The sequence below is a fragment of the Chionomys nivalis genome, chromosome 21 (assembly GCF_950005125.1).
Source record: "Chionomys nivalis chromosome 21, mChiNiv1.1, whole genome shotgun sequence".
In the NCBI taxonomy this organism is placed as follows: domain Eukaryota; kingdom Metazoa; phylum Chordata; class Mammalia; order Rodentia; family Cricetidae; genus Chionomys; species Chionomys nivalis.
In genome coordinates this window covers 23,921,491-23,935,018 of record NC_080106.1, presented here as the reverse complement: position 1 = coordinate 23,935,018, position 13,528 = coordinate 23,921,491, and the positions used below count along the sequence as shown (strand labels likewise).

The window sequence follows — 13,528 nt, the reverse complement described above, 5'->3', positions numbered from 1 at the left end:
AGCAAATAAATGCTAAATGAGACAAAATGCTTGTGGAATACACAAGTTCACAATCTGTAATAAACAAGAATATCTTCATTGATATTACTAATCTCCAGGTGACACTAATGAGATGGCACTGCACTTTCTTAACCTGAAGGTGTCAGTTTCCTAGGGTTAGAAGAAAATGATAACACTCTTGAAATCTCGCTGATAAATTTGGAATGATAAAAAGTGAAAAACACTAACCTTACAGTTAAAATTACACAATCAATCAATCAGTATGTATGGAAGTCAGAGGTCAATGTTGGGTTTCTTCCTTTTATTGCTTGCCACCTAAATCTTGCAGACAGGTTCTCTAGCTGAACCTGAAACTCACCTATTGGCAGGACTGGATAGCTTGTAGGTTCAGGGAGGTATTTGCCTGTCTCTGCCCTGCCAGCACTAAACTACAGATGTACCCCCATGTCCCGCATTTATGTGACGCTAAAGATCCAAACTCAGGTCCCACGCTTGTACAGCAAGCCCTTCAGCTGACTCATCTCCCATTCCTTAGCATTCTATAAGCTAACTTACTAAGGATTTTTATTTTAAAAGAGAAACTTAACTTACTCCATTTGTCTCTTTAATTTTTATTGTTTAAAATTCAGTAGTTATGAGCAGAAGCCTTCTATAATGTCTCTTTGAAGTACTTGTATACAGAATAACTTTCTTGAAATTTGAACCAGATATAACAAGCATTTCTAGATGTCTTGCATTTGAATCTAAGTCCTGTGATTTCTAAATGATAATTAACACAATCATAGGACATAATATCTATAAAACACCTAACATGTATCTGATGTTTAATAAATGTCAGGGGTGGAGAGAAGGCTCAGTGGTTAAGAGCACGAGAGGACCAGGGTTCAATTCCTAGCACCTACATAGTGGCTTACAATCCTCTACAACTCCAGTTTTAGGAGATCTGGCATCATCTTTGGCCTCCATGAACACTACATACACTTGGTGCACATACATACATGCAGGCAACTAATCATACACATAAAACCAAAATAAAATCTACAAAGCCAGTTAAAAATAAATAAATAAAAAGGAATGCCTGTTTCCTAGAGAGAATTCCCCAGGTGGCAGGCAGCAAGTAAACAAACACCATAGAGAGGAAAAGGTTGTCTCTTCTCAGTAGGTATAATCTCATATAAGACAAGGGTTATCACTTTAACTAGTTAATGAGAACAGTCATTGATCTGCTCTCTTTTTAGAAATATGTAGGATTTAAGCTTATTTAAAAATTAAATATATTCACTTAGTCCTTCAGAGGCAGTAGACACTTGATTAAGATGTCTTCTTCTACGAGGGGTCAGCAAAATTTCTGAAAAATATAGAAAACATTTAGTATACTTAGGATATCAATCTAAGTAGTCATATATCTACTCTTCTAGATACCCTCTTCTAGTAGGAATCCTTAAGTGAACTAGAAGTAATTTTGTTTTTTATTATATTTCCTACGGTGTGTGAGTGTTTTGCCTGCATGTGTGTATGCATACTACATGTGTGTGTAAGGGTGTTTGATTCCCTGGAGCTGGAATTACGGATGGTTGTGATGCTGAGACTGAATGAACCTGGACCATCTGTAAGAGCAGTTAACCGCTCTTAACTGCTGAGCCATCTCCCCAGACTGACTTTTTTGGGGTTTTAGGTTTGAAACAGGGTTTCTCAGTGTTGCCCTAGCTGTCCAAGAACTAGCTATATAAAACAGGCTGTCCTTGAACTCAGGGATCTGCCTAACTCTGCTTCCCAAGTACTGAAAATAAAAGACATGTGCCACCACACCTAGATCTCTTTTTGTTTTTTGAGGCAGAGTATCAGAAAGATCAGGGTGGCCCCAAACTCTGTATAGTTAAGGCTGGCCCTGAATTCCTGATTCTCTTGCCTCTACCTCCCAAAGGCTGAGAATACAGGTGCGTGCCACCATACCCAGTTTACAGAGAATTTTTAAGTCATTATAGACTAAATCTACTCTAGTATATCTTAAGTTATTGGTAATCCAGAGATAGGTTTTTCTTTTCAACAGTATTTTACACTCTCTAGTCAATATACCTAATACTTTAGATGATAGTTCAGAATGTGTAGCCATAATTACAGTTAAAGTTGCTAAATTAATTACCTTTGTCACAGATAAGTGCTTTCCTTAATTCACTTTTATATTTATCTTCAGCTTCCATAATGACTTTATGATAATCACATTGGTATGTACAAGAGTGCAAAAGCTTGCTAAAATTTCGACTGTTGAGTAATTTTCTTACCGCTATGCAACCTGAAAGAAAATAAATTAAGTTGACATATAGATATTTTAAAATTATATACTAATAACGCTGTGAAAGTAGACACCATGCCAGGAGGTGGTGGCGCACGCTTTTAATCCCAGCACTCGCACTCGGGAGGTAGAGGCAGGCAAATCTCTGTGAGTTCAAGGCCAGCCTGGTCTACAAGAGCTAGTTCCAGGACAGGCACCAAAGCTACAGAGAAACCCTGTCTTGAAACCTGCCCCCCCCCAAAAAAAGAGAAAGTAGACAACCTCTAAGATGATAAACTGAAGTAAAATTAGAAATGTATGAAGTATTTCAAGAAACCCCAACTCATCTCAGAGAGTAAAAAAATAAATAAATACAAAGAAATAAGAGGTTACAATCACTCAGAAAAGAAGCATCCAACTCACTGTGGCAACATATGTCTACAATCGAAGGTTCGTAGGAGGCCAGGGCAGGAGGGTAAGAGGTTTGCAAGTTCAATGCTGGCTTGGGCAATTTTGTGAAAACAAGTCTCAAAACAAACAAACAAAAAAACAACAAAACAAAAAAACCCAAAAATACAAAACAAGACAAAAAATTAAAGGGCTACTACAGGTCGGTGTACAGTGCTTGTCTAGCATGTGCAAAGCCCTAGGTTCAGTTCTGAAAAAGAAAAAGGGCTAAGGAAAGAAAGACAAGAAAGAAAAAAGAAAGAGTTTACAATTATATTAAACTGACGAGAGATGATATGGGATTTGTATATGGTTATACATCAGCTTCAGAGTAACAGATGAAAGTCTTCATCTAAAATACAATACTGATGTTCTGAACTGAACATGAAACCTCAGTTTTCTCTATAGAACAGTGAACATGAAGAAAGGAGGAAGCTGGGCAGTGGTGGTGCATGCCTTTAATCTTAGTACTCAGGAGGCAGAGGCAAGCAGACTACGTTGGGGCCAGCCTAGTCTAATGAGCTAGTTCTAGGACAGACAGCTAGAACTGTTACACAGAGAAACCCTGCTTGGAAAAAAAAAAAAAAAGAATAAAAGAGAAAATTGTAGGATGTGAAGAAGAGAAAAGTTTAGATCAGAGCAATAAAATCTTATAGAAAAAAATCAGTAGTGGGGCATGGGACACTAGGAACATTAATAAATTTACTAGCAATATAAAACTATATATGGAATACTTAATACCTTTTTAGAGCATAATATAAAATAAATGTTTTTCTATTCTCTGAAAACATATTTATCTTGCTCATTTAAAGTTATAGACAGTGTTGTGATATAAACAACAATAATAGACATAGTAATTGCATTTACTCATGTGGGCATGACCTAATGCAAAATAGACAATATTGATTTGAATGCTTTCAAATTTCAGATTGTCATATATTCAAAAGAGATGAAATTAAATCATAAGGCAGAAGTGTTAAAAATTCCAGTAAGTACCAGATACAGATTCAATTATATAATTATTATAATTAAAAGATATTCACCTGAGCATTTGTATTTCAACATTTTGAAAGACTTGTCAGTTGCTTGAAAACCAACTTCTTTATCTATTATGTCTAAACACAATGTAAATGGATCTGAAAAAAATGCAAAACATTGATTTTTTTTGTTTAATGAAAAGGTTCTGAAATTTATAATGTTTATTAAACATTAGATTTCCATACATTTTCTCTCACGACTACATATCTAGTCATCTTAGTGGATAAAGAGAAAGATCCTGGATAAGAATAAATGGTAATAAAGGCCAGAGACAAAAGTATGGCTTACACAGAACAAATATACTAACTTACATTTGAGTTTCAGTCATCCAAATACCTATTTTCTTGAAATACCAAAGAAGAAACATTTTAAATCATACCTGTTACTGGTACCTGCTGCTTTCTATTTTTGACAGTGTGAATTGGATGTTTAACAACATGGTCACTAAAAGAAAATGAACACTACATTAATAGAAATAAAGATTCTGTGGTGTCGGGGAAATTTTAAACAGTATTGTTGTTCTGAATGTCTGGCAGGCAGATGGAGCTGTTTCCAAAACCTACTACTATAATCTGAATGTCAAGTGTGCCCCCCAAGGTCCATCATTCAAGCCCTGATCCTCAGCTTGGCACTACTGGGAGACTTGGAGATCTTTAGGAAGTGGGGCCTTATACAAGGTCTTAAAGTCACCAGCTGTACATTCTTGAAGGGGACTGTACCACCCTGGATTGTCCTATTTCTTCTGTTTCTGTTAGCTCATGAGATAAGTAGTCTGCTCCAACAGATGCTCCTGACCCTCTATGCTGCCCCTGCTAGAGACCCCAAAGCAAAGGGCACTTAGCCCACCATTTCAGACTGTAACTTCCCAAACCATGAGTCAAAATAAACCTATTCTCTATAACAGTTAATTCCCTCAGGTATTGTGTAATAATGGCAGAAAGCTGACTACCACACCAACAAATTTGGCTAAAGTAGGGTCTGCAATAGTTAGTGTCTTATTTGTAGAAGTAAACAAGACTCTCCAGAGAGTAAAAACATTGATTAAAAGAAGATATAAGCAAAATATTATTTTTTAAAAAAACCACTAACAGAGGGCTAGGGATGTAGCTCCCCTCCCTCTAAAAAAACAAAACAAAACAAAACAAACAAAAAACCCAAGTTTCCTATATCCCAAACTGACCTTAAACTTGCTCTGTAAAAAGTGTGACTTTGAAATTTTTTAAAATTAATTTATTTATTAAAAATTTCCACCTCCTCCCATTTCCCTCCCCCCCCAAGTCCTAAGAGAAGTCAGGGTGCCCTGCCCTGTGGGAAGTCCAAGGCCCTCCCCATTCCATCCAAGTCTAGGAAGGTGAGCATCCAAACAGACTAGGCTCCAACAAAGCCAGTACATGCAGTAGAATCAAAACCCAGTGCCATTATCATTGGCGTCTCAGTCAGCCCTCATTGTCAGCCACATTCAGAGAGTCTGGTTTGATCATATGCTCGTTCAGTCCCAGTCCAGCTGGCCTTGGTGACAAACTAATCAAATGGACTTTGAAATTTTTTATCCTTCTACCTCTACCTCTCAAGTGCTGGAATTATGTGTTAATACACTCACTTTATGTGGTAAAGGACACACACCTGCTTGATTCCTAGCATATGACAAAGTATTTAAGTGGGAGAAATGGATCAATGAATAATAGTCTGAGTTCTAAAAAAAAGAATACAGAAAAAAAATAAAATTTAAAAGAAGAAAAGATGAACTAGGGATGTAACTCAGCTGGTAAAGTGTCTGCCTAGCATTTGTGAAGCTCTGGGTTCAATCCCTAGTATTATAGAAGGATAAAAAAATTCAAAGTCACCCTCTAATACAGAGTGAGTTTAAGGACAGTCTGGGAATACAGACTTGATTTCAAGAAAAAAAAAAAAGAGGAAGAGGAAGAAAATGAAGAAATGAAGGCCAAAAGGGAGAGAAAAATCAGTGGGAGAAGAACACGGAGGACAGGATAGCAAACAATAATCTAACAATAATCACTGTCATTATCTGTGATAGTTCGAATGCAATTGGCCCCCATAAGCTCATAGGGAGTGACACTATTAGGAAGCATGACCTTGTTGGAATGAGTGTGGACTTACTGGAGACATGTGTCATTGTGGGGGTGGACTTTGTGGTCTCCTTTGCTCAAGCTATGTTCAGTGTGGTACAGATCCAGCACCATGTCTGCCTGCATGCTGCCATATCCTATCATAATGAACTAAACCTCTGAACTGTAAGCTGGCCCAATTAAATGTTTTCCTTCATAAGAGTTGCTGTGGTCATGGTGTCTCTTTACAACAATAGAAACCCTAACTAAGACAATAGCCATTTGTAAACTGGGCATAGGACATATACCTCTAATCCCAGCACTTGGGAGACTGAAATAGGAGTGTCATGAGTTGTAGGTCAACCTGATCTAATCTCAGAAAAACAACAAAAAAAATATTCCATATATGAAACCATACATTTGTGTCTGGCAAATAAATCGTTGATGGGGGGCTGGAAAGACAGCTCAGTGGTTAAGTAGTCCATGTCCAGAGGACCCAGGTTCAATTTCCAGCACCCATAGGGTAGCTCACAGTAATCTGTGACTCAGGTCCCAGGGTATCTGACACCCTTTTCTGGCCTCTCTGCAGGCCCCAAATATGCATAGAGTACATAGCCATACATGAAGGCAAATACCCATACACAGAAAATAAAATGAAAATAAATAAATAAATAAATATAATATTTAAAAGAGAAAAAAAGATATAGCAAGGTATATGTTTATTTTGTGTTTTGAGACAGTCTCACACAGCCCACGCTGGCTCTCGACTTGTAGTTGAAGATGGCTCTGAGCTCCTGATCTCCCTAGCTTCACTTTGAGTGCTGTATTATGGGCATGTGTCATGACTACTGAATGCAGTACTGGGAATTAAACCCAGGGCTTTGTGCACACTAGGCACAGACCCCACCAATTTAACTAACCCTTAGTCATAACTAATCCTTTAGTCATAACTAACCCTTTTGTCATAACTAACCCTTTTATGGGGACCAATTTCACACTACCACAGATATTAACAATGATTATTGGTTTGGTATTTTGGTTTTGTTTGTTGTTCGTTTAGTTTTTTGGAAACAAAGTTTCTCTGTATAGTTTTGGAGCCTGTCCTGGAACTCGCTCTACAGACGAAGCTGGCCTCTAACTCATAGAGATCCACCTGCGTCTGTCTCCTGAATCCTGGGATTAAAGGTATGTGCCACCACCACCTGGCCAACAATGATTATTGTTAATCTCTAGCCCTGTGTAAATCTATGCTTTGCTTTCTATAAGCTACATTAACAAAAAAAAATCAATACTGAAATCCTACTTAAAAATTTGGAGACTTTGAGTTGTTTTTTTGGTATTAAGAATTTTATTAATTTTTTTGCGAATACTAAATTTCAAGTTACGTTTGGTGGATTGGGTAGGAGGTACAAGATAAATACAAATATGAGATTCTCTCCTCCATCTCTTGTATTCTGTTGTTTGTACTTGCATTTGTGATTCCTGATCATTTACATAGCTTGCACGGTCTTATAAAACCCAGGACCACCAGCCCAGGGAGGGCAAAACTCACAATGAACTAGGCCCTGTCCCATAAACCACTCTTTTTTTTTTTTTTTTTTTTAAAAGATTTATTTATTATGTGTACAACATTCCTTCCGTGTATGCTTGTATGCCAGAAGAGGGCACCAGATCTCATTATAGATGGCTGTGAGCCACCATGTGGTTGCTGGGAATTGAACTCAGGACCTCTGGAAGAACAGTCAGTGTTCTTAACCTCTGAGCCATCTCTCCAGCCCCCACTAATTCTTTTTTTAAAAAAAAGTCCTATAGGCTTCCATACATTCCCAATCTTATCGAGGTATTTCCTTAATTGAGATTCCTCCCTCTCGTATGACTTGAGCTTGTGTCAGTCAAGTTGGCATAAAACTATCCAACACAACTTCAGGAACTTGGGACATAATTCAGTTGGTTGAATGCATGCCTAAAATGCATGAAGCCCTGGCTTTGATCACTAGCATCATATAAACTTGGGATAGTAGTACACATAAAGGTAACTTCAAGGTCATCATCAGTTACATAGGTTGTTGAAGGCAGTTTTTGTATTCATGAGACCCTGTTTCAAAAAAGAAAATAAGCAAATATGTCTTCATGGGCTCCCCACATTCTGTGGATTAAACTTCCATATTCTGAGAACAACATGCAAAGTCCTTGATAAATTAGCATCCATACTTCCTCACTCAAATTATTTTTTTAAAAAAAAACTTTAGAACGCTGGACAATGGTGATGTACACCTTTAATCCCAGCACTCAGGAGGCAGAAGCAGGTGGATCTCTGAGAGTTTGAGGCCAGTCTAGTCTACAGAGTTCCAGGACAGATAAGGCTTTTACACAAAGAAACCTTGTCTCATAAAAGGAAACAAACAACAATGCAACCTTTAGAGCTGGGGATGTAGCTCAGTTGGTAGAGTATTTATCCAGCGTCAACTGGTCATGGGTTCAATCCCCAGCACTGTAAAACCTGGGTGTGGTCATACTTGCCTGTAATGTACTTGGGAGGTAGAAGTAGGAGGGTCAGAATTTCAAGGTCATTCTCAGCTACACACAAGTTTGGGATTTAGGAGATCCTGTCTCAACTGTTTTCCTCTCCCATTCGTGCTCATGGCAAGCAACCCTAATGAAAGACAGTGAGGCACACAAGCACATACACTATAAGGCCTGGGAGTAGGAAGGGCACTTACTAGGAAGAAAAAAGGGATTGGCAGAGGATAAGAATACTGTGAAAGGGAAACAAGATAAAGTACATTTTATATGTATGAAACTGTAAAAGGATAAATACATTTCAAAAAAAGGAAACAAAAAGAATTCCTACATTAGACTCCTCCCACTACCAGGTTTACCATTCCTATATCCACAGTGCTTAACAACATGGCACACAATATATACTTATTGAATAAATAAGCACTATAATCATTAACTATACCTTGATTGAGAAACAGAATCCTTTTGATTAAAAGTCATCTTTTCATTTAAGTTTTGGGTGCAGCTTGAAGTGGCTTTATGTAAATTCTTATTTTGCATTCTCTCCCTATAGCAAGGATTAAGGGGATTTGTGTTCTTTTTCAGAGTCTTCATTTGGTTTTCATTTGCACAAGTTTTAGATGTGATGCCATCGGACTTAGAACTGTGAAGCTGTCTAGACTGGTTTGTATTCTTATTTTCTGCTTTGGTACCTCTAATAGTATCTGCACAGAGACGTTTCAAACTGTTCTGTATTTTTATTTTCATAGATGAGGCATTATCCTTGTATTGGTCACTTTGTAATTTCTCCTACAATATAAAAAATAGCAAGTAAATAATTTCAATACAACCATTTCTTTATAATAAGCTTTACATTTCCTTTAAGTAATATATAAAAACTTTATGATTTTTAATATAACATTTACAATAAAAGGGATAACTTACATTAGGAAGAGAAAGAAAATTGTTTATTGTTTTTTGGGTTTTTTTTCGAGACAAGGTTTCTCTGTAGCTTTGGAGCCTGTCCTGGAACTAGCTCTTGTAGACCAGGTTGGCCTCAAACTCACAAAGATCTGCCTGCCTCTGCCTCCCAAGTGCTAGGATTAAAGGCGTGCCCCACCACTACCCGGCTTTAAAAAATTGATTTAATAAATGATATTAGGATACTTGAGAAGCTACCCAGAGGGAAATGTAGCTATATGATAGTTACACAACAATAAGATAAAAGTGAACCAAATATTTTTAAAATGTTAAATGAAATTATATAGGCCCAGGGAGATGGCTAGGTGGGTAAAGGTGCTTGGTGCCAAGTTTGACAACATAAGTGTGATTCCCAAGACTCACAAGTTGTCTTTGGGCTTGCGTGAGACACACACACACACAAACACACACCCATAAATAAATAAATAGAGGTTAAAAAAGAAAGTATAGGGTGGGGGATTGGGTCAAAGGACTGGGAGGAGAGGATGTGGGGGGAGATGTAAAATAAATTGATAAATTAGAAAAGAGGAACGTATATCCATTATAAAAGAAACTATTCTCAAGGGGTAGAAGACCTTTCTAAATAGCAAACAATAACTATATCACAAAAAACCTAATATGCTTGATCATATAAAATAACTTTGAAAGCTCTCCTAGAGACCAAGGACAATGAAGGAAAATGAACTAAGAGGGGGAAATGGGCAAGAAGCAAAACCAATGGCAACCAAAACATCACATATAAATCATGTACTATATCAGAGAATACCCCCCCCCCCCAAGACAGGATTTCTTTGTGTAGCCTTGGCTGTCATGGAACTTGCTCTGTAAACTATCCTGCCCTGTGATCTCTGGGATTAAAGGCATACACCACCACATCTGGCTAAGTCTTAAATGACACTAATAAAAACACCTACCTAAGAAAAAGATCAACAATCATATGGGAAGATAAGCAACGGAGATAAACAGTTCATTGGAAAAGAAACATGAGCAGTTCTTAAACATATGAAAAAATTCCTCTACCTAATTGTAATAAGATAAATAACTATTGAAACTACACTGCAACATCTTCCTTCTCTACCAAGACATATTCAAAGCATGTGGAGCAACAGACAGTGTGAGCATTACTGGCTAGAGTGTATACATGTATCCAGGACTAAATAACTAGCCCTGGCTAGTATAGAACTTGCTATATCAACCAAGCTGGCCTCAAACTCATAGAGATACTCCTGCCTCTGCCTCCAGAGAGGGATTAAAGGCAAACATCCCCATGCCCAGCCTTTAAATTTTTGCTTTGCTTTATTTCTGTTTTGACAACTTTTATAAAACTTGTACGTATAAGAAAAATCCTACTGATAACTTTTATGTTGTGATATATTAAAGATGTGCTACATTTGTTTATGCTGTAGAACATTTGTATAATGATAAAGATATGCTTTTTTATGTTGTATTTAACTCTGTGAAGCTGTGTTATTTTGCCTGTCTAAAACACTTGATTCATAAAATAAAGAGCTGAATGGCCAATAGGTAGGCAGGAGAAAGGATAGGCAGGGTTGTCAGGCAGAGAGAATAAATAGAAGGAGCAATCTGGGATAAGAAGATCAAGGAATGAGAAAAAGTGAAGAAGAGAGGACACCAGGGGCCAGCCACCCAGCAAGCCACAGAATAAAAAGTAAAGAAAGTTCTATAGAATAGAGAAAGATAAAAGCCCAGAGGCAAAAAGTAAACAGGAGTCCTTTCTTCCCCAAGTTGTTTTGGTCATGGTGGGTTTTTTTTTTTGCTTTTTTTGTTTTTTGTTTTTTGGTTTTTTTTTTTGGTTTTTCTTTTTTTCTTTTTTTTTTTTGGTTTTTCGAGACAGGGTTTCTCTGTGGCTGTGGAGCCTGTCCTGGAACTAGCTCTGTAGACCAGGCTGGTCTCGAACTCACAGAGATCCGCCTGCCTCTGCCTCCCAAGTGCTGGTATTAAAGGCGTGCGCCACCATCGCCCGGCTGGTCATGGTGTTTAAACATAGTAATAGTAACCCTAAGGCTATTCTCAGAATGTATTCATCATTCTAAACTGAAACTTGTGTCCATTAAATAACCCCTAACTCTTTTATCTGCTAGCCCTGGTAGCCACTCTCCTACTTCCTGTCCCTACAGTGATTTTATGTATATAAGTATATATTACATATTTTTCTTTTTTTAAATTTTGATGATCAGACCCAGGGCTTTGCATGCCATTGCTGTTCTACTGCTGTGCTACATTCCCAGCTTTCATAACACACTACACATATGCACACACACACAAGTACACACACAGATAAACATCCACACGGAAAAGCACACACATACCTCATATAGTTGTTTGAGCCTTGCTTGCATTTCTTATGAAGTAGAATAGTTGGATCATAGTCTAGTGTAATTCTTTGTTTAGTGTTTTAGGGAACTACCACTTTGCTTTCCATAGCATATACACCATTTTACAGTGCATAATACTGCACGCGAGTTCCTTCTTCTTTATATCTTGCCAAAACTTAATTTCCATTTTTAAAATTATTATCATCTTAATAGATGTAAATCAGTATCATTTTTGCATTTCCTTAATGATGCTGAACATTTGTTCATATGCAAGTTATTTTCTTTGAAGAAATGTCCCATTTTGAACTTTTTTTTGTCTTTTTGAGTTCAAGTGAGATATTTCTTTAGCATAAACTTATAGATTCTTTTTGTATCTTTCATAGCTTAATTTTCATTTATGTTTTATTCTTTTGATGGTGTTTACTCTTCTACATCTTTCTGAGAAAGAACACATTGGATGCAATGTTTTTTTGAGAACACACAAATCTAAGAAATATTTTTATTTTTATAATTAATTGATAATTTCCTGGGCATGGTATTCTAGATTTTTTAAAAATCACCTTCCCTTAATATATTGAAGCGGTTGCAGCAGTCAAGCAACTCAGCCTAGCTCTGATGTCAGTAATTTGAGCAGCTCTCTGTTCTTAGTAACCACTCAGGCAAACTTCATTCTTGACCTAGTCACAGAAAACAATTTCAGAGTCAGACGTCAGAGTCAGAAGCAGAATTAGCTATCTTATTAAGGATTTATGTTTATGTCAAGTGGTGTTGGCACACCCTGTAATTCCAGCCCTCATGGGGCAGATCTCTACGAGTTTGAGCACAGTGTGGTCTGCAGAGGAAGTTCCAGGAGATCCAGAGTCCAGAGCGGTTACACAGAGAAACCTTGTAACTCTGTCTCAACAAAAAGAAAGAATTACAACAGGGGCAGATGCTAGGGAAAAGACAGTAGTATACACTGAAGGCATGTTGGCTTCTCAAGGTATATTTATGGCTTTCTAATTTACACTGCTCAAAGGACAAAATTTACAAGATATAAACATTAAGCAAAGTTTAAAATTTGAGTAAAAAATATAAGATGGTTTACTTAGTTCTGTTATTGTAGAGAATCTCCTATGAGGCATTGTGGTACACACCTGTAATCCCAGCACTGAGGTGGGGGCAGGAGACCAGGAGTTAAAGGGTAGCATTGGCTATATAGCAAAATTCAAGGCTAGCCTGGGCTACATGAGATCTGTGGTGTGCTGTTTACAGGCATCAGAGGTGTGAGTGACCATACCCAACTATGTTAGAGTTCCAAGGTGTATGTGTGGTGGTCAAAGGACAACTTTGTAGAGCTGGTTCTACCTTTATGTGAGCTCTGACGATTGAGCTCAGGTTATCAGCCTTGCTTGACAAACTGTCTTTACCTGCTAAACCATCTCACTGGACTATGTTGGAATTTCTTCAGTCATGGCCATCAGGCCAAACAAACTAGATTCTAGAGTGAAAAATGTTTCTTTCACTCTCCCTTTTTCATGTGCCCTTAATTTCTCTTCTTCTGTCCTGCTTCATTTCTCCATTGTGTTACAACTTTCAATGTTATTCTTCATGTCCAAAGCCATTCTGATTCCTTGGTGTGACATACTTTCTCTTAATTGGAAGCCTATATAATTCTAATCCCCAGCGTTTTAAATTTCACTTTGATATATCTTTTAAGGGTTTATATCTTAGGTAATCAGTTTTGGATGCCCCTCTGTATGCTGTGAATATTTTTTTATCATTAGTTAATAAAGAAGTTGATTTGGTCAATAGCCAGGAGTCAAGGGAGATGCCAGCAGTCATCAGAGAAGCAAGATGTGATAAGTCACAAGAGTTGTGGTAAAATATAGAATAAGAGAAATGGGTTA

The 13,528-nt window shown here is 37.4% G+C and overlaps 1 protein-coding gene across 1 annotated transcript in view; it reads right to left on the bottom strand.

The window, feature by feature from the left end:
- Terb1 (telomere repeat binding bouquet formation protein 1) overlaps positions 1 to 13,528 on the bottom strand; it is a 47,836-nt gene that overhangs the window by 3,924 nt on the left and 30,384 nt on the right. Inside the window, exons 14-18 of the mRNA XM_057754138.1 lie at positions 8,786 to 9,132; positions 4,137 to 4,201; positions 3,763 to 3,855; positions 2,144 to 2,293; positions 1,283 to 1,348 (exon numbers count right to left, since the gene is read on the bottom strand). Of these exons, the coding sequence (XP_057610121.1) occupies positions 1,283 to 1,348; positions 2,144 to 2,293; positions 3,763 to 3,855; positions 4,137 to 4,201; positions 8,786 to 9,132 (721 nt within the window). The remainder of the gene's footprint in view (positions 1 to 1,282; positions 1,349 to 2,143; positions 2,294 to 3,762; positions 3,856 to 4,136; positions 4,202 to 8,785; positions 9,133 to 13,528) is intronic.